Source organism: Labrus bergylta, chromosome 13 (assembly GCF_963930695.1).
Source record: "Labrus bergylta chromosome 13, fLabBer1.1, whole genome shotgun sequence".
In the NCBI taxonomy this organism is placed as follows: domain Eukaryota; kingdom Metazoa; phylum Chordata; class Actinopteri; order Labriformes; family Labridae; genus Labrus; species Labrus bergylta.
This window is the reverse complement of record NC_089207.1, coordinates 19075121-19096855: the sequence shown is the minus strand read 5'-3', so window position 1 is coordinate 19096855 and position 21735 is coordinate 19075121. Positions and strand designations below refer to the sequence as shown.

Sequence of the window (21735 nt, the reverse complement as noted above, 5' to 3'; positions counted from 1 at the left end):
AGGAGTATTCACTGGAGCATCTGAATATCATTAGCGTTATATGCTCTGTGAATTGAGATGGATAAAATAGCGGGAGCAATTGATGCACACATTTTGAAGCTATTAGCAGCTGCAATACATTATTAGTAAATCAGGTGGATAGTGCTGAAGTTCCATTTATTCATGTATAGTTAGAATCAGGAAAATAAGGGTTGCAATCAATTCAATTTAGGACAAAATGTTGTGTTGTAGTTCTTTGTTTCGTTTAAAAAAAAAGGAAAATTATCTTTTGAGATGAAAGATAAACACATTCTACCCCCACTAAGGTCTCAGTTCGTACTTATTAAAGTGTTAGTTGTAGTGCAGGGATCATAAAACCTTATTAAACCACTCATCACTGATTACAACAGTCAGCACTTTGCAACTCCTCAATAATTACGGTTATCGATAATGCCCTTTAAAACCTGCACACAGGGTACCTGAGCCGTTAAAAAAAACAGATCTATGAAAACCTTTGACGCAGCAGTATACTTCAGCACAGAGCTCGCATGATTATGATGAATTCAGAAGACAACTGGAGACAGCGGAGCAGCAGCAGGCCATTACTCTCCATAGATCCAGACTGTCACTCTGATGATGAACACATCTGCTCCGTCCATCTCAGGAGGAGACAGCACCTCTGAAGCTCCGCCATCTCCATCCCATCAGGCTCACCGAGCTCATTATCATGCTCTGACACCGAGATGTTCCTGCAGCCATGAAATTATACAACAGAACAGCGGGGAAGGCACAGAGCGTGAGTTGCAACAAGCAATTTCGCCGGTATCGGCCACGCAGGACAGCAAGGTTTTTCTGGGGTGATAAATGAGAAGTGTTACATCTTCTGTTTCAGAAATACTTGCATGAAAGCATACAAGTCTCATGCAGGGTTTTTTCTGCCTAACAAAGTCACAGCTGCCACTCTCTTTTCCGGCATAAACCCGCAGGAAGAGTAAAGAAAAGAACTTGTGGGCAAAGGAACACTTTGTGATCAACACCAAACTCTATTTCAAGACAAAAAATTCCCCCCTCCTCCCGCACCTTTAATCTACTGTATCGCGCACTTCTTCTGTCACAAAGTGCAGCTGTATATGCAGTCAGCACGGCAGTTCAGTCTTCTAGAGAAAGCAGATGGAAGTGAGGGGACTTTATCACAGTAAATTAAAGGACTAACTCTTAAGAATCAAGCCAATTATTCAATGATTCATTATAGAGAAGAAAGAAAATTGTTGTTTAATTTAAAGATTTCCATATTGATGAAGATTAGAACCTGATCGTCGTTATTGCATTTATTTGCTTAATTTTAAGGTATATAATAAAGAAAGAGAAATAGAGGATTATCGCAGAATGTATTGTGTTGTTGAGCTCCTTCGAGGAATCATTTCAATTATTCAAGTACTGTGTTTTTATATGTCCCATTTGTTTGTCTAGATAGAGAGATACTTTATTAATCCTTTACAGGAAATTACACCGTCAAAGCGGCTGCAATCACAGTCAAGACATTACATAAAAACTAAAGCATTCTTGCCTCTGTGACCTGCTGAAGGTTTTCCACTCAGTCCCAATGATGGAGCTGGCCTTCCTAATGAGCTTGTTGGTTCTGTTTTTTGTCTGCCGTGCGAGCCCCCCCCTCTCCCCAGCACACCACACCAAAGAACATGTCACATAGCAACAACAGTCTGAGAAGAGTTGCACAGAAGAGGCCTCCGGATGTTACCTCAGCCCTCTCAAAAAACAAAGCCGGCTTTTGTCCTGTCTTGTACGGCGCCTCCAAGTGGGCGATGCAGTCCAGTTTTCTCTCCAGCTGTACTCCCAGGTATCTGTAGCTGGAGACGAGTTCCACCTCAGTACCTTGGATATTAACTGGTGATGGTTCCGGCTCTCTTCCTTCCAAAATCCACAACCATCTCCTTAGTCTTTATCATGTAAAGCTGGAGATTGTTTCGGTCACACCAGTCCACAAAGTCCCTGATAGAGTACCCTGTACTCCTCTTCATGACCAACCTCTACTCATCCTACAACTGTTGAAAGATTTTCAACTTGAGCGCTCTGATCGGCCGCACAAAAAAGGCAGAGCGCTCGATAGAAAAGACGCTGCACTTTTTCTCCAGGCGGCCACATTCTTCTGCGCTCCTCTGTAGCCTTAGCATAACAAAATTACAAAACGGCCCTAAGTGAAATAATGAATACAGTGGAGCCAGTCCATTCCCCTCAGCTAAAGATCAATTTTTAACAGCTCTTTACTCATTGAAAACAACTGATAGAAGACGCTGGCCCTCAGAAAAAAAAATGCTAGGTGGACACGGGACTTAACTGTGAAGGTTGTATTTAATGATGTCATCAACATTTCCTCACATATAAAACAGGAGTTCTTCTTTGCTGGATTTCACGTGGCTTCACTGACTGATCATTATGAAGTCATGTCCGTACAAAGCAGCCCCTGATTAGCAGCTTATCACAACCAGTGGACAAATGAATTTCCAATTTAAAGAGCGAGAATGTTTCAATCACAGTCAGCTCCAGGGTCCATTTCAGATGTTTCAGTGCTGAAAAGAACAACAGAAGCAGAGTTTTATCTGTCTCTCTGTAATCACAACAACGTTAACAATTGCCCCGTGTACGCTGCAATGTTAATGAGTTCTCGGGTTTGTGAGCACAGCCTGTTTCTATCTTTAGATCCACACCTTAGAGACCACAGTCCTTTATCTCCGCTGCACAGTTTGTGCTCATATCTCCAAATGTGACACTACGATAACACAAAGGACACAATGAGTCAGTGATAGGCCTGATGCAGGGACTGAGAATGGGGATTATTGTGTATAATATTTTAAAATTCAGAGGCAGTAAACAATCTATTTAGAAATCTCAAAGAAGAAATTGAAGAAATTCACAGCAAAAATGTGCATGTACCTTTGGAGACACACACTTACAAAATGAGCAAAGAAGGTTTGTGTTTGGTGTTATTTTCATTTCAATGAACGTCTTTGAGAATCAGCATTTGCTGTACTTTCATTCTGAAGGTGCATTTAGAGAATGAATGGAGTTAATCAACTCAGGTAAACACAAATGTCTCAATTATTAGCAGCACTTTGCACCAGAAACATCTACTGCAAAGGTTATTAATCTTTTGATGTATTCATTTTGGACACAGAAGACAGAACAAAACTGAGTAAATTCCAACCTTTACTTAACCTTTTGTTTAAGTGTTTTTTTCTTTTTAAGTTCCTTCTTTTAAAACTAAAAAAGGTTTAAAGCTGGAACACTGTGGCTGCTAAATTCCACCACATACATGTTTGGTCCGTCTCCGCTCTGCCACGGCAGCTGATGTGTGCGTCCACCGTCTGCGCTGTGTCTCAGCTTTTCCAAGTAAATAGTAAATGGACTTGAGCTTGTATATTTATTTTCTAGTCTTCCGACTACTCAAAGCGCTTTTACACCTCATGTCTACACACTCACACCCTGATGGTAGAGGCTGCTATGTAGTGAGACCATCAGAACTAACTAATCCCACAATTAATATAATCCAAGCAACTACATCGATCATACCACATACTTATTTTTGTATTTTAGTTTATTGTGTTAAAGAAAAGGCCTAACAGAGCTGATAAGTGAAAGAGAGCACCATACGTCTTTACTTAAGCTTGATGTGAATTTCCACCATGTTTTTATGTCTAAAACAAAAATATTATATAATATGTCTAAATATTAATATTAATAAATATTAATGTAACCAGATAAAATAAATAATCAGTGCATGCAACAGTGACAGAGAAAGTGGACTTCTCTTGCTTGCACAGATATGCTGGCAGAGCCTTTGTGCACATGGATGCATTTTACATGAGAGCAGCCAAAGCCTCGGTCTCGCTCCCCTGCAGTCTTTGGCCAGAAATACAAAATGCTGAGTTTTATGCATTGCAGTAATTTGAATTATATCAGTGGGAAGAAAACACAAAGAAACGAGCTCCTCCAATGAATCTGAATGTGCTCCCAACAATTGAAAGAGCTGAAATAGTGGAAATTCTCATGAGGCTTTGCAGCTGTGCACCGGCCAACACAAGGCTGATGGTTCTGATAAACGTGTGTGAGAGCAAACCTCCACCCCATTGTCAACACTTAGCAAACACAATGTTAAATGGAGAAGCAAACCTGCAGCGGCTGGCCACAGCACAAAGCGCAGTGTTTGTTTTGTGATATTGCCATTTCAGAGTTAGACATGCTGGGACCGTTGGGGGGTTAGAGCGCTGATCCTCAGCTCGGCCTCCATTGAGAATCGACAATGACAGTTTTCTAAACGCCGTCTCTGAACTGTGATTGTCCAGTCACAGCTTCAGCAGCCGTAATTCTGCATGGCAGTCTGTCAAGTTTGGGATTTCTGCACATGTCAAAGCGCTGTGCGTGGGGCTGCAGGGGAGAGATACTCTGTTTCCAAATAGTTTGGAGGGTGGAGGCTTTTTCTTTATCCTCTTTCAAAACCAGAAACTGAAAAGTAAATGAAAGAAGGATCAAAGAATGTGTTTGTTACTCTAATGTATGTGGCAGATGTCATTTGAAACCATCTGTTGTTAAACAGTTTCAGCTATGTGCACAATGTTACAGGGGGAACAGGTGATGTATGTCCAAAAATTCTTGCTAAAGGACAAGCATACCAAGCAAGCATCTTTTGTGCCAGCTCTACAGCTGACTGTAAACATCAGGTCAGGCTGGGTTAGGGTTAGGGTTAGTCAGAGGCAAGAGAAAAAAAATGTGTTAGGAGAAAAATCTATTTAGTAAAAAAAAATCAAGTTTAAGACCCAGAATGTCTTTTGTTTCATTCATTGAGAATATAAAAAGCAGGCTGCTGTGTTGCATTTGATCGAGCAGGTGTTATTACGTTTGTCCTCTGTGCAATGAACGAAAACCAAAGAGAAGATGTTTCTTCCGAGGCGTTCCAAGGACAGAGAGATTCTCAGGAATCTGCACTCGAGCTTCGATGAATGTGCTTTCACTTATTAGCAAATCTATTTGCACTGCTTTTCACAAATCCAGAGCAGAATCAAGCAAAAATAATTGATGAATGTTAAAAACCTCTTTTAACACTAGAACCACCAAGACCGTCTGGGTCTGATGGTTTGGGTTTTTATAATACAAATAACTCTTTTTAAATAAAAACTACAAGCCTCTCATCCTATATGACTTTTCTTAAATATGTGTCCTGTATGTTTTCTGAAGCCTATGTGTAACTAAAATAAAACACAAGATTTCTGAGCATTTATACCTCTAACCGCGGCCGCCGTCATATTGACGGCAGTTGAAAATAATACATTTCCCTGGATTTTTTTTGCACTTCGCTATTGTTTCTATTTATAGACTTCATATATATGCACAGGATTTAACAAAGAGCGACAGATAGATAGGATATACAGACAGATAGATAGAGACCATAGACAGATAGATACATGCTCATTCTTGAGCTGGCAAAGGAACAGAGAGAGGAACACCTGCGTGTCAAGGCCAGTCTGACGTCGGTGCCCACTGAGCCACAGCATCAGAGAGCTGAAAAGGAGGCAGTGTCAGACAAACACGCACTGCAAGAAAAACATGATCATTGTCTCCTGCGAGGGGTGCAGGCACCCTGTGAGGGGGAAGTGCACCGTAAAGGTTGAGCACTTTTGCTGCAGGTATGTGCATCACGTGCCGCGGCGCTGTCCAAGGTGCCGATCGTTCATTTGTTCATCTGTTTGCTTGTTCGCGTTATGGAGTTCTGCAGTTATTTTTGCAGGCTATATAGTTTGTCATGCCCATAGATAGCCGTGTTTTTTTTTGTTGTTGTTGTTTTTGGCGTGCGTGTGTGTGTGTTGTTCAATCATTTCCTCTATGTCGGGGAAACAAACCCAGTCGCAGAGAGGAGGAGGAACATCGGTTATCTCTTTTTTTGCAGTGTTTTTATTAAAATGCATAGCCTAATATATCCAACAATATAATAGTTATGTCTGTTTCCTTATTGTAGAATGTGTTTTAGCAATGGGAGCCGACAGATACTGTAAATTGACATGCGCCATTTAAAAGGTTACTAATCATGCCTCATGCTGATAGCCTATTTGGTTTGTAGATAAAAGTCATTTGTATTTAACTTCATCAAACAAATGAATGTACCTGCACACCAGCTCTCGGTGTGTTTGTTTTCATTTCAGTGCCTGCTTGTTGTATTTAAATAAAGAAATGGAATTCAGCTTTAACCAGCTGTCCATTCAGTGTGTCTAACATATGGTGAGTTTTTATTGTACTTTACTTCCTTTAACATGTGTTTGACACTGTATGGTGATGCAATAGCTGCAAATTGAACATTAGTGAAGCTGCAGCACGGGCTTCTTAATTTACCATCTCTTCTAAACGATCCACATTAACATTGCTTGATGTCCGCAGAAAAAATGAGATATTGATAATAAATTCAAGCACACAGGGGAATATCTCTAAACACAGCAAAGTCCTCACAGGAAGTGAACTTTGTCGATGTTTACATATATTAATTTAAGAATCCTTCCCCTTACACCACAGCCAGTATGAAAGCCTACACAGATACAGACGGCTTTGTGCATTTTGGATTTGGCTGGGTCGATAATTCTGCCTATGTCGTTCTCTCTGGATTTTCGTTCTCAGATGGGATTCAGTAGAAGTACAACCCTGGAATTTATCCTCGTCAGTCAGTGCATCCAATTTAAAAACAACTCTTCGTCTAATGTTGAAAAGGAAAGAAGATAAAACCGGTAGGTTGTTACTAAAACTATATCTTCTCCATAGCGTACAAGAGTAGAACTTTCTTACCCACTGGGGGGGGCGTCACATGGAAGCTATGAATAATATCAGACCAGATCCAAAAATACAGACTCTCATAGAAGTAAAACAGTGTAATGTGACTCTTGGGCATTTAAGAGTTCTGACTGAATCAACAGAACAAAAGATGAACGCCCATGCTACAAACCGTCTTTGATAAAAAAAGATACGAGCCTCACACAAACATCTCAGGGGAGCTCTAAAGTCCCAAGCTACTCGAGTCTGCTTTAAAGAAAACAAGCAAATTAAATCTGCCGCTTAACTACATTTACTCTGGGATTCTGGGTCAGCTTAGTCTGACAGCTATAGCTCCTTGTCTCTTTGTCGTATGAAACAGTGAGGCTTTTTGGATTCATTCATCTGACTTGTTTAAAGCAAAGACAACTGACACTGACACAGTTTTTAGGGCCACCCGTCTTAACATCGACCTACAGGACCGTTTCATTACAGGACAGTCCAGTGTGTTTTTGTTAAGTTACATTAAAGACAGCTGCCCATAAAGACAAAAAGATCTCTCCAGAGCTCTCCAGAACAGCTATCAATGTTGTGCTTTGCCTCTGGTCACTTCCTGTCAGCAACTCTGGTCACTTCCTGTCACCACCTGTGTGTCTGATTGGACTTAAAGCTGTTTGTTTGCATTTCCTGACGTTGTTTCTTCCTCTCTAGATCCTTGCTTGTGTTGTTCTTACTCTCTGATGTATGTCGCTTTGAATGAAAGCCTCTGCTAAATGAATTGTAGGATTGTAGAAATCATCATGCAGGAATCTGCACTTCAGATTCAATAAATGTGCTTTCACTTCTAAGCTAACCTTTTTGAAATGCTTTTCAAAAATCACAGAGCATTCTCTCTTCTGGTTATTCAACTCGAAATATTGTACAAATGTTAAAAACACTTTCAAGCACCTTCCTTCAGAATAAATGTACCTGATTAAAATATGCAAACACAACATGAGAAAGAAACCAAGACCAACAGCAGAGAGTGTTTGGTTTATCCCTCCATGTCTTTGTGTGATTGCTGTGTCATGATATTCAAAGAATCAGATTGGTGAATAGAACAATCAATCGTGGTCCGCTTGCATGTTAAAAATGTCAGTCACAGTTTCTGACCCCTTTACCATTTCATGTCCATTTATATTGTTTCCTACTTTGTGGTTTTAAAGTGTATATTTTCAAGGCGCATTGTGTTAGCAATGTTTCCTCCTCAGCCCTTGAACACACACCATCAAGTCTTTATTTAGAAAGTACAAGTAGACTTGGAAACTCTTTGGTCACAGGTAGCCCTTCCTTTAGGGGAAGCCCCCCGACCCATGGTGCAACTTGTAAAGATATAGGTGTACTTAGTGATAACAGAGTATGTGCACCTGCAACAATGTGATCGTCTACAGATGCTATCCAATGTTAAACCTGCCATGTTCAACAAAACACAGAGCCTGAAACTATCAATGTTTATGGAAACACATGGGTCTAAGTGTTTGTCTTTCTCCATGTTTTAAAATTCATTTTTGACACATGAAAACTTGTCGATTGAACAGCCCGGGGTATGTTGTGGTATGTGCCCCAGTTTTATTCTCACAGATAAAGCATTCCTCCTCATATTTCTTAAACTCATGCCCTTTTGCTGGATCGATGTTGGCTTAAACTCACAGACTCTGAGCAGACAGATAAAATATCTCCATGCTGGTCACATTTCCATTTTTAGTTCATGAACTGTAAACTTTCTGCAGTATAGCAGCCCCAAGCCTGACACCAGTGCCAGAATATGCAACCGGAATATTAAGAGGTCCTCACCTGCTTGACATCATATCCCAGAAGAACAAAGTTCAGATCGGGAGAAACTGCAAACTTTGAGGCCTTAAAAGTTGCCTGTGGGAAGAAATAGAAAGGCAGTCAGATCGTTTTCTTTGATTTCACAACAAATCACTTCATTCCTCCAGCTGTTTAAACTTAATACTTAATAGCAACACTTGGCAAACACGTAATTGTCTCATTGCAGGCCCAGAAGCATCCTCATAAACTAAGATCAGAGTAAAAAGTTACACTGAAACTTCAGTCCACATCAGCAGGTCACAGAACCTGCCCAGGGCAAAGCAGGTTTCCATGGTAACAGTAAGGTATGATGTTCAGAAAATGAACAAGACAAACAAATCTGAGGTCATGTTATCTACCAGAGATTACGGTGATAAAAATCCAAGCAATATTCTTTCAAATGTGATCTAAACATGATTGCCATTTAATGGACTACATGACTTTTTAGTTTTGTGGTACCTACTGTGATTAAAATGAGTAAAATGACCTATAACCACTGGATTCATTTCTGAAATGTGATAACAAAGGCAGCATCTGTAACCAGCACTTACGAATGTTGTGTTTTTCAGCAGGAGTTGTGTCTCGTTGTTGTGAATGTCGGCTTTTAGAACGTCTCCATCCCAGCTGCGAAAGATGACTTCTTCATCTGAGTCAGAAACAGACAAATAACTTCATTAATTTTAGTCAAAAGGTTTAGATAATTCCATCAGCTGAAATGACAGAACCAGAAACAATTTATCCGTGTAGAAGAATATCAGATGTTCGCTTCCATCCTTGTGGTTAATTTTACTCTTCTTTAAGAAACATCACAACTTCAACCATGACTATCCATATAAGTAGTTTTGTCACCAGTTTGTTGTTGAATTCTGAATTTGACGACCTTTAATTATTTAATGTTTAGATCGACTTACTTTTCTCCTGCAACACCGTATAGCCCAGTGGTTATTTAACATGCCCAATGTACAAAGGCCACTGCCCTCGTTGCAGCGACCGTAGGTTTGAATCTGACCTCGGCCCTTAACTGCATGTCATCCCCAACTCTCTCCTCCCAATGTTTCCTGTTTCTCTTGGGATGTCCTGGCAAAAATGTCCCCAAAAAACGTTTTTTTAAGTGCAAAATGACTCGTTAAACAATAAGCAAGGAAAGGATTAGGCAAAAGAAAAATGCCAATGGTTCCCTGAGAACAGTATTTGACAAGAAAGGAGAAGCTAACAACAACAACAACAACAACAACAACAACAACAACAACAACAACAACAACAACAACAACAAAGACTCATTCAGGACAATCTGTCAGAGACAACTGGGCTCAATGAGATTACACTTCAACTTCACCCTAAAGAAACAGTGAAAGGAGAGCCTGGAATAATTCAAGTCTAATTCCACACCAACACTGCAGTCCTCAGAGGTCCGAGTTCCATGAATGCATCTGACAGGTGGAAATCATCTCAAGGTCCCATCTCATGTAAATGTCAACGATCCAGCTCTGAGCCATCAATCTCAGCGGAGTGGGGATATAGACTAATTACATTCAAAACGCTTTAGAGTATAATGACAGGGAAGTAAATATGAAGGGGAGATGGATTGCTTGAGTTTAACAGGCAAAAAGACTGAAGCAGCTTTTTAACCCTCATTGTTGCAAACCACAGTCCTTTTTAAATATTTTATATGCTGTGCAAGTATCGAATCAATGTTGATATAAAACATTTTACAGAGAAAGTAATTGGAAAATGGGGCACTGTCCTTTTGAGTTGACAACAGTTCCATCAATAAAGGCTCCGAGGATAAAGGTGACAAGCAATCTCAGCTGTGATTAAAAGTGTCCCAGTTATCCAATGACTCACCACTGTTTCATAAAGGCCAAGAAATTAAAGGCAATCCCCTGTTAAGCCGAGTATTGACACTGTTACCGGCTGATAAATTACACATCTCTTGAACTTAATATCGAGGTGCTGAGATAAAAACACGTTTCAGATTGTGGTCTCGGTGGAAACAATAGAAATGGTTCTCTCACTATTGACTTGACTTGGTTTGGGAATTTAGAGGTTAAGGCTTAAAAGGACTTGATGTTTGAACCTCTATGTAGCTCTTCAGTCTTGTATGGGATCAGCTACACCCAAAGGAGGATGGAATCCTTATCATGGATGAGCTGGCACTTACATTCTGACCTTTGTTTTCATAGCAGATTACATTTCATTTGTTTTATTTTGTTATGTTTAAGCTGAACAATGTAGAGGCTTCCTTTCTTTTCAAAGAGGTGAAGGAAGAAGAAAAACTATGAATTACAAACTATGAGTAGATATTCTGACAACATGCATTCCTGTTAATCTACCCAAGGTTTCCTGTGCATGGTAGCTGAAGTGTGTGGGAGTAATTGTCTTTGTTTCCTGATCTCGCAGTGAAAGAAGATCTACCTTCTTACCTGCCTGATACTGTTTTGCTTGTCTGTTACCAATCCTGCATATCCGTTGGCTATCATCTAACCAACACTTGGTTATCCCCAACTTTTTGGGGGGCTTCCCTGGTGCAGCCATCAGAAAGCGGTAAAGGGTTTCTAGCCATGACTTCCTTTGCCGTGTGTTGTCTTTGTTAACCATCCAACCAGCAACTCAGGAAGCTATAGAGGTGGTGGTGTTAAGAGACAACATGTAATACAGGATTGTTGGCCGCACTTGCATGTAGATATCTGGTCCACAACTTTAGTTTAAGCTGAATCATTGTCAGGCTTCCAGGATGGCATCAAAGCCGATGCATTCCTCTTTTGCTCTCTTCAGGTCTGTTTTTATCCGTACAGTTAATACCCACTGAGACGCTAGTGGATGATACTGAGCATATTATCAAATGTAAACCAGACCTGGTACCAAGAACTGACCCTATGACAAAATATTCTGCTTCTTTAAATGGAGATAAACCTGCCATTACCAATAAGTCATCTTTTGCACAATAAATCATCAAATTACACTATTCTGCTTTTGGGTCCTTCCATCCCATTTATGAACTGAAATCCATTTTGTAAAACATCAAAACTTGGTCCATGACTTCAAATCCCCTTCCACTTTCCAACAACAAAGAAATCCAGAAAACAATGTTTTTTGGTTAAACCATTTGAAAAGAAAATATGTCCTGCCTTACATAAGCTGTGGAAAAATACCGGTCATCTTTTGGAACGTGCCACCAGCCGAGGGCTGTGAGGTTTGGAGGCCAAAAAAGGTCAGCACCTGTGTATGAATACGCGGTGCTGCTGAGTCATAGTGTTGAACAATAGCCCCTGTCAACAACCTGCTGGTACAGTATGATTAATTTGTGCTTTGGAGAAGAACAAGTTTGACCTTTTTTGTATCCTTATGGTCCAAACAGATCGAGTAATGACTCATCACAGGATCAAACAGCTGCCAGGAGCCCTTGGCGGACTTAAAAGGTATTTGAAAAACATGTTGAGACAAACTAACACATTTACGTCTTTCACTGGAAACATTTTTAGCATTTTTCCATTTTAACATGTATCACTATTTTGAATCATGGCCATAGGACTGACTTTGTAATTTAATTGTTTTTCCCTAAAAGTGACAATTTTGAACATAGCTGATAACTTCTATGTTAGACTGATTAAATATGTGTGTGTCCATCTTGTGCTTTTAATGGCTTTATCAGACTCAAATCATCAACTTATGAGATATATCAGTCATATAGCTCCAGTTGCTGGAAAGCAATTTCTCCAGGAAGGTGAAAGTTTTCTTTGGTCACAGAGCAGAGGACACAACAAACAGCAGCTATCATTGTGATTGTCTTCACAGTAGCAGCTGGAGTATCTGTATAAAGTCAGTCCCGTATCATAGCTGCACTGATTACTCTATTCTTCTGTCTCTGAACTGTGTAGAAGTGAAATCAGTGAAGCTTTGTGCATAAGCTCAAAGAGACGATGAATGAGTAATAAAATACACATACTTTCCTCTTTCTTGACTGTGCACTCTGCAGGGTTTACTTTGGTTTGTGCTTTTTGCACGGAGCAGAGCATCATATTTTCTGATCTTTAAGTTGCATTTGTTATTAAAGCAACAAACCAGCTATGTCAGTGGTAAGATTTCAAAATTAAAGCTGTGCCAAAACTTTACTACAAGCAGTATAGTAACGTGCATATATTAGACAATATATCAAAATAAAGTGTTGCAGTTGAATGTAATCCAGGATTTTGTAAGATTTTCCCGACATTAAAGGCATATGTAATGAGTGTTTAAGACAATCCTTCATAGAGATTCAGAGTTGTTGTTGTTTGTTTCCTGACATACTGACCACTGATCCACTTTGCATCAGGGTCATGTATCTGGAAGTTTCTTTGGAAGAGGTCATCTAGGGTCAACTGTGATCCAAAGAGTTTTCCACCGTCATCTGCAGGAGATTTAAAAACAACAACACATTTTAATATCAGACAATGTCTCCCCTGTGAAAACACAATTAAATTAAATTAAATTAGCTCTCCCTGTATCAAGATACAGCAGATTTGTTTTTGACTGACAGTTTCAGAAGTTAATCTCATCCAGATGTTTTCAAACACATCAGCTGCACTCTGAATTGCCCTATCCTCATATTTTTCTCTATGCAAACAATTAAAACCTGTTTACTCGTGTGTGTGTGTGTGTGTGTGTGTGTGTGTGTGTGTGTGTGTGTGTGTGTGTGTGTGTGTGTGTGTGTGTGTGTGTGTAAGATACGTCTCAGACTGACTCTGGTTACCTGCTGTGTACTTTCACTGTTGCTCTGAATTAATAAAAATGCAAATGAAGGCAAAACAAACGGGAGAGATTGCAGCTTACAGGTCCTACTGTGAAAGGATATTGATGTAATATAGACAGACGCGGAACACGGGACATGTGAGTTTGAAACACTGCTAGAGTACATTTTGTTTTATTTTGTTTTCTGTGATGCATCTGCAGGGAGCCTCACCTTTTGACAGCAGAACAATGGACAGTCCGATGAGAGAGAGCACCAGTATGATAACCAGCAGGGAGATGCCGATGCCCTTCCAGTTTTTATCTGCTGCAATCGCTCCTATGTCCTAAAAAACAAGAGAAACAAAACATGTCAATACAAATGAAGCATGCAATACACCAAAATAAAAAATACACAAACAAAGGTTGGTGAAAAGGTTATCTATAAAGACAGACAAAGCACTTGAGCAAGACAGAGAACTCACACCATTTGTTTAGAGCTGAGAGAACCAGAACTCCCTTTTCGAACCATTGTAGTATTTTTACGACTTGGAGTTGAAGCCACTGTAGCAAAACATTTAATATCAGCTTCTAATAGAAAGTGATTCAATGAAAGTAGTTGCAAGGCCTCACTTTTCATAGATGAAACCTGGGCGGGCCATCCAAGTATATTTTTATGAAATGTTTTATTTATTCATAAAATTGCTGCGTGAATGAGAGAGAGCGCGAAAGAGTTCAGGCGTGCACTAGGACCTCACGGCTCCATACAACATAACAAAACTCCTGTTTAAAAAAACTTCCCTCTCAAGTCCTGCGGAGAGAAAAGACAGTATAACCAAGAGAGCAGAATCACATCAGCAGAGAGAGAGAGGGAGAGAGAGAGAGATTAGGTCCACTGTCCGTACATATCTCTCGTAAATGCACCGATTGCGGTGCCTTGTTCGTATCAAAACTGAAGCATCTCATGGCTTTGTTCTAATCATGTTAATGTTCAGCTGCTTGCTGCTGGACTTCTATAAATACCAGAGTATCGGATGAAACTTTCAAAATGCGAGGCGTACTCCTTGTGTTTGTGTCTGTGAGTGGATAAATTGAGCAGATTAAATTAATTTAGTTTGATATCAATAAAAACCTAATATACCCTAAGATAAGAGTAAGAAAAAAAATCGATCCTCTGCACCGCTTATTGGTTGTAAGTTATGAAGTTGTTGAACATGAATTATGATTTTATATGCCTTGCTTAGTATTGCCCTTATAAGGTAGAAGTAAGCAAAGCATATTAAGATCAAAACATGTTTAACTTTGTGCTTTTTGTGTTTTGATGGATATAAAATCATGTACAGACTAAGAAATGTTTGATATTCTCCACAGCTATGTTTCACCTGCAGAGTTTACCTTGCCCTGCACCAAATCTGAACTACCTACGACTTGACATAACAAAGGCAAAGAATAAATTCCACTTTCCTGGGTTTACTCAGCATTGTCAGCATGATTCCTTAATGCAACCTGCTTCTTCTGACCCCAGGGGCTTTGTGTAGTCGTAGCTGTTCTCACTGTGCTGAACTCGATAAAAAGAACACAACAATTCTCTGCAGACCAGGCCCATTTCTGGACATATCTCAGCCTCCTCATCCCCCCTGTCTTCATTTAAAGCAGCTCTATTTCATTTGCAGAGTCAGAGTTGTGTTATAAATAAATCTATCCGGCCTGAGCCCAAAGCTCCTGAAAAACCTGTCTGTGTATCTCTGGATCTGCTTGTTTTTCATCGGGAGGAAGATTCAAAGATAAATATCCTGGAGTCTGTCCAACTTTGTATCCCCTCCTGGTTCTTCTCTTCATCTTCCACCTCGTCTTATAAACACGTCTGCATCCCTCACAGGAGGAAGGTCATTTTCTACAGAGAAGGTTTCTGGCCCAGTCTAAGTTCAACATCATTCACTTTGTGCTGTCTTGTTTATTTTCTCTTCTGTTTAACCTCATTAGTCGGCGCAAACCTCATTACACATCAGGGAACATTATTTTCCAAAGCAATTTCTCCATCAGATCATTTTTCATAGACCTCCCGTGAAACACTGACTGTCTGTGAGGCCATGAAGCTTCTGAACATTTGCAATTTTCATATCAGGAAATTTATGAAATCTTGTCCTCCCCTGCTGTGAACCTGAGCCACAAGGAGCTGGACAAACCACTGTGAGCTCATTTTAAAGTCTGGTTTCATTTCCATTGATATAAAAGACGACTTAACACCACCACCACACGATTGTGAGTATTCTGTTCTGAAGGTTTGGTCATTTTTGAAAACTAGCATGATTTTGAAATTAGCATTTCCTCAGAGCTCTGTCTACACCCACCCCCTACCCTCTCTGCTCCCTCAAAAGCCACGCCCCTCACTTACATGATCGAGCACAGGTGCTCCAGAAGCGGACCATAAAGCATCCATCAGTGTTTACTAATCCATTCATACAAATTGACCTTCCGGTTGAGAGACGACTGATTTCACCTCTGAGCCACAACCGCCCCTTAATTTTCAACTCTCTCTCCTGATTTCTTGCTCTATTGTCCTATTCAAATAAAAGGCAAAAGGCCCAAAAAAATATTTAATGATGATCAAATATGGAGAATATAAAGAAGCTTAAGGCAATAAATCCAGTGTCAGCTACACAGCCTGAAATGTCATTGATGTTTAGATGCTTACAAACAAGGAATGTACAAAAGTATAACCTTATCAATGAACCTGCTGTCAACTTTCTGTTTTCTCTGTCTGAGTCCAGGAAGAAACAGTACGTGTGAAAGACATATTTAAAGTGAATCTCCACCTGACAAACTTCACTTTTACATAGTTCACATTCTGAGAGAAATTACTCTTGGGAAAAAGTGAGAGAAAAAAAATATATAGAAGAGCAACACGTATCTTATTAGCCTACGCATTTTGTTTGTATACATTGTGTATCTATAGTAGTTATAATGTTCAGTATTGTGACAAAGCAGGTCAGAGTGCTGCAGCCTCAGAGTCTTTTTAAAAGATTGATGTTTTCAAAGTTAGAGCATGAAGTCGATCCTGACATCTTTTCTGAGCTTGAAAATGCATTTTTATATTTTCTTCTGTACGTCAGCCTGAGGTGGTCTCTTTAGTAATGCAGGGTTTCAGCGTGTGACAGCATACAGTAGAGCTACTTTACTCCCAAACAAACCTATTTTACCATTTCTGTATAACCAGAGGAGTTCTTAAGATGTCTGACCAGAGCTGGAAGGTTTGTCAAAACAGGCCTTTTTCTTTAGAGGACAGTTTGGATGATGAAGGGGGGTCTTTTTGTCAAGCCAAGTGGGACTTCCTCCGACTAAATCAAAAGGTCTTTAAATAAATCTAAAACACAGGGATGACTTCTGAGTGTGTTCAGATTTGACTGAATTATGACTTAATGAAGAATTTAAAAAGTTGGTTTGAATCCCTGCAGCCAGTCATTAAAAGTTCAAACATTTCCAGGGAGCCTTCACTTCTTCCATGAGCTTTTCCCCGAAATCCACTGCTGCTCCAAGCAAAGTCAGTGGGCTTCCCTATACAGCTGACCTCCCATGTATGTCCCCATCCCTTTATCCTTTTACACAGTCTTGTTGCATGTTCTCGCTCCCCCTGTGCAACTCCTTAAAGGCCGCCTCACAGGAAGCATGCCACTTTGTTTCAAAACCTCTAGTTTTGTATTTCTAATAACCTATGCTTTTTTTTAGTGATCAACTTCTAGACTGTTATACATTTGATGTCAGAGTTCAGCTTGTGTTTTGGTGTCTTATAAAAAGACTCTAGACATCCTCCCAAATCCTTCTCCTGATGATGCAAACTCAGGCCAAGCAGTGGCAAAGACACACACACACACACACACACACACACACACACACACACACACACACACACACACACACACACACACACACACACACACACACACACACACACACACACACACACACACACACACACACACACACACACACAGGATTAAAACAAAATGTGGGTTCACATAAAAGAGGGAATCATCTTTCTTAATCCCTTGAAAATCTGCCATTACTGTAATTAGCTAAGTCAAATTCTAAATCACCTAACATGTGTTTCCAAACCTTGATGGCCTTTTGATAAATCCAGTCCAATATTATTTTGTATTCCTGTGATTTTTCTTTTTTTGGTTTTCTTTGTGTCTCTTTCTAGGATGAGAATGATGGAGGATGTGCTGGCCAAATAATAGACGGTTTTGTCAGAGAAAGAATAGCAGAACGACTGAACTCAATTATATCAGACTGAACAGTTAAGAATGGAAATAAGTCAGGGGAGCATGCTTTATGCCGTCTTTAAACAGGCTCGTCAGTTATTATATGGTAGCTTATTAATGAACGTGAGAAAGCAAATGTTACACGGGGTTGTGAAATCATGTGTGGACGCTCATGTCAGTGAAGTGCAGTTAAATACACACTTTGCTTTTCAGCTGGGACTGCATCAGATGCATCAACGCAGAGCTGAGATTTAGGTCTGAAAATCTCTTTCAGACTTTGATGTGTTTTAGAGGTCGATAGGGACGGGCATTGCAAATTAGCTTAGGCTATAAATGCTGTTAATATGTTGCATCAGTTTTCTTTCTCCATACTTGTACCGATACAAATAAACATTAAAATGCTAATTAAAGGAATTTCAAACGTGCAAGTGAAAATGTGATTAATCTCAATTAACGATTGAAATTCACTGATTAAGCAATTTTAAAGACGAATCATCTGACACCCTCATATGAAACTGTAAAAGATCAAAGGGGTCGATGTCTTAATGAGGACTAGCAAAGGCGCTGATTGTCAACAGACACGGCAGGCAACTGCTTGCTCAGGGCTGACAAACTTTAAACCACAGCAGTAGCTCAAAATGTGCACATTTTGCAATGACAGTAGGAAACCTCCCTAATGGGGCCCCATCTGACAGCACTCTCTCATAGCCCTGCTTATTATCTCATGTATTAGTCCTGTGACAAACACAGCTGGTCAATGAAAAGCACTGAAGGAAAATGAAGAGGAATGATCCGTCGAGGAAGAGCATGAGGACACTGCTAGATATAATAGTGACTGGAGGGGCCCCCAATTAATTTTTCCCTAAGGCCCCAACAGACTCTAGACCGCCATGGAGGACTAGTCCTGTCCACACAGGTATTTTATGCACGTTAACATTCACTTTAACATTCAGCTTTTGCACTGAGACCAAACGTTCAACTTTACAGCTCGGGAGGAAAAAATAATTTACCAGTGTGAAAACTTCCTGGTCTCTACTTGGCACATGACAGATTTATTAGATGTATTAACTAAAGAGGTGACACTCTGCAGAAGGCACCTGAGGCTGTTTCACTTGAGGTACAAACTGGCACCATTGTTAAAGTGCCTGCTACACAACATATCTGCTCTTATTTACTTCTCATCTACGACTTTCAGCCTGATTTATCTGACCTTCGACCGTCTCTGCAGAAATTCCAATCTTAATGCTTTTTTTTTTACGAGCTGTTTTGGCCAAGAGGATAACACACTCTTTATTTGTATTTAACCTGGCTGAATTAATACAAGCAGCTTCACCTGTTAACAAAGACAAGCTCAAGAAATTGAGTGCATGATGTGCCTCATTCAATATTTATCTGTGCACTTTGGCAGACGAGGACAACATTTACATGATGAATTGGCAGAGGGAAATATTCTAATAAATATCACCAAGGCTGAGTGTGAGAGATAATATATCACCCAGCTCTGAGAGAGGAGCCAGGTCCACTTGACATTTCTGTCAAATAAAAGCAGGGAGGAATGCTCTGCTTCAGCGGTTATTCAGGACACTGAATATTAAGAGAAAGCACGAGAGAGAGAGAGATGTCCTTTATTTGCAAAAGATAGCTGTAAAGCTGAGCCATGAATGATGTCATGTTTTAAAACTAAACCTGGAGAGATAAAGCATTCTGTAGATGGAGATAGAAATGATTCATTTCTTATCTGGGACAGAAACAGGGTCATGTTATACTTACAGATGTAAATATTTAAATGTGAAGCTCCTGTTATTTATTACTCAGAAACAAATGCCTTGTTTATATGTATGCGCTGTCACTCCTGAGAATGTGAAGAATGGCTAATTAGATTCGGAAACCTCCTCTGAAAGGTATGCAGAAAGCATGGCGGACCTGCACAAAAGTTTTGTTCTAGGCTGGGGGTGGAGTGCATGTGTGGAGATACCCAGGGAGGGGATTTTTTTTTTTTTTTTTTCCCAGAATCCCACTGTGACATCACAGGGAGAGCAAATTTGAAACAGAGCAGTTTTCTCTGTGTTGTAAGACTTATGCAGACCACAGACAAAGGACTGGATGGGTTTGTTTCACATTTTGTGGGTTGGTAGACACTCAGGTTACACAGATATATGTTCAAAAACACTGTACAAGTGGATTTTTCATAATATGTCCCCTTTAGGAAACAATTGTGTAGTATGTACTTCACTGCGTCTCAGTACATCTTTTGTACTTTTCTTCTACCCACACGAATAAGAGACTCAGTTTTCATAACAAGCCTGCCAAAACGATCTGTTTTAATGGACCCACTTTGATTGGGCTCCTTGGCCCTGGAGGGTTTACATTGCAATCATTACAGACTGTGTTGAAGCTGCCTGCTGTAGCAAACAAGCGAAGAGATCTCAAACCTTTTTCATCTCTAAATATGTAACATATAGGGTCCAGTTTGAAGATCATATGTAAACTATTAAAGGAAACACAATAGCTCTGATCTGATCTGGCCAGCAGGAACAAAATCAGAACCAGAGCGCCTTTACTGTGATTGCACAATAAAATGAGGTGTTTCTCTTTAGTGGTGCATCATTACAACATAAAAACAGCATCATTCAACTCATGAAAAAATAAAGAAATTATCACTACCTGTGGGTCAGTCTTTAGTCTCTTGTAGTTAGTAAATGTAAAATGGACTTGAGCTTGTATAGTTATTTTCTAGTCTTTACATCGCTGGTCACACCTACACATTCAAGGCAAGGCAAATTTATTTATATAGCACATTTCAACAACAAGGCAATTCAAAGTGCTTCACACAACATCAAAAGCATCATGACAGAGGGAAAAAAATAAATATTTAAATAGAAAATTAAAAGATCACTAAAACAAACAATTCAGAATCACAGAGAAGAACCATTTGGACATTCCTTGGCATTTTTACTGCCTCCTGATATTCCAGATTTTATTAAGGGAGCTGGTTTGGTTTACTGAAACTAGGACACATTTTTATTAATCTCGAATATTCAGTTTATTGCCTCTTTCCTAGCAATCTTCAATTATCCAGTAATTGGTATCACAAGATATGTTTAAAGTCCTTCTAAGGACTCTTCAATTACACTTACACAATTCACACACTGATGGTAGAGGCTGCTGTGTAAAGTAACCATCAGAAGTAAATAATCCATTCATGCAGATTCATACGCCTCAGACGAAGCAGGGTTAAGTGTCTTGCCCAAGGACACATCGGATATGTTGCTGCAGGAGCTGGGGATTGGACCCCCGACCCCTTCTCCACCCCCAGCTTAGAGCAAAACATTTGCGCTGGTCCGCTATTTTTATTCTCGCTATTCAGAGTGATGTCTGCCGGGAAAACTCAGGGTTGGTATCAGAGGTGTAAAGTAACAAATTACATTTACTCACGTTACTGTAATTGAGTACTTTTTTTGCTGTACTTAGTACTTTAAAATCTGTACTTTTACTTTTACTCAAGTAGGTTTTCTGTTAAGTATTGTAATTAGCTACATTTTAAATCACATCTGTTACTGAGTAAAAGAAATAGGCCTGCTATGAATGATTTTCCTTCATCGCACCGGAGCGACAGCCAGCTGGCTCCTCCCCTCGCATATAAAAGTTGTTTAATTGAGGGACTAGAGAAAAGAAGAATAACATACTGTACTCACTGCTTAACTGCGTTTCTAGATCACGCTCATTTCAGGTAAATTTACATGCAGTGTGAAGATACGAGCATAATAAAGATCGCTAGCATTAGCATGCTAACACAACAATGCAGCGCGAGTTGTTTTGGTTTCATGCTGGTGCTCAAGGGCGACATCTGCTGGATTAAAAAATTGCACATACAGCTGTTAAACAGTTCCCTTCATAAAACAGCTGATTACTTGAACATATAATCCTTGATTATTTATTCATCATTATGTATATATTTTTTTGTCAATGGGGTAGAAAATAAAATGTTTATCTGAAAATATAAATCTTTGTGAAGATTGACCAATTAAAAAAACTTTGAGATTAATATTCTCTCGTCCTTTTTTCACGACACACGAGATGCGTTGTTAAAAAAAGTAACTAAGTAACTTTTACTTAAAGTACATTTTAAACAAGT

At 39.7% G+C, this 21735-nt stretch overlaps 1 protein-coding gene across 1 annotated transcript in view; it reads right to left on the bottom strand.

The window, feature by feature from the left end:
• LOC109983511 (inactive dipeptidyl peptidase 10-like) overlaps nucleotides 1-21735 on the bottom strand; it is a 93092-nt gene that overhangs the window by 22832 nt on the left and 48525 nt on the right. Inside the window, exons 2-5 of the mRNA XM_029277193.2 lie at nucleotides 13574-13685; nucleotides 12926-13021; nucleotides 9186-9280; nucleotides 8617-8691 (exon numbers count right to left, since the gene is read on the bottom strand). Coding sequence (XP_029133026.2) covers nucleotides 8617-8691; nucleotides 9186-9280; nucleotides 12926-13021; nucleotides 13574-13685 — 378 coding nt within the window. The remainder of the gene's footprint in view (nucleotides 1-8616; nucleotides 8692-9185; nucleotides 9281-12925; nucleotides 13022-13573; nucleotides 13686-21735) is intronic.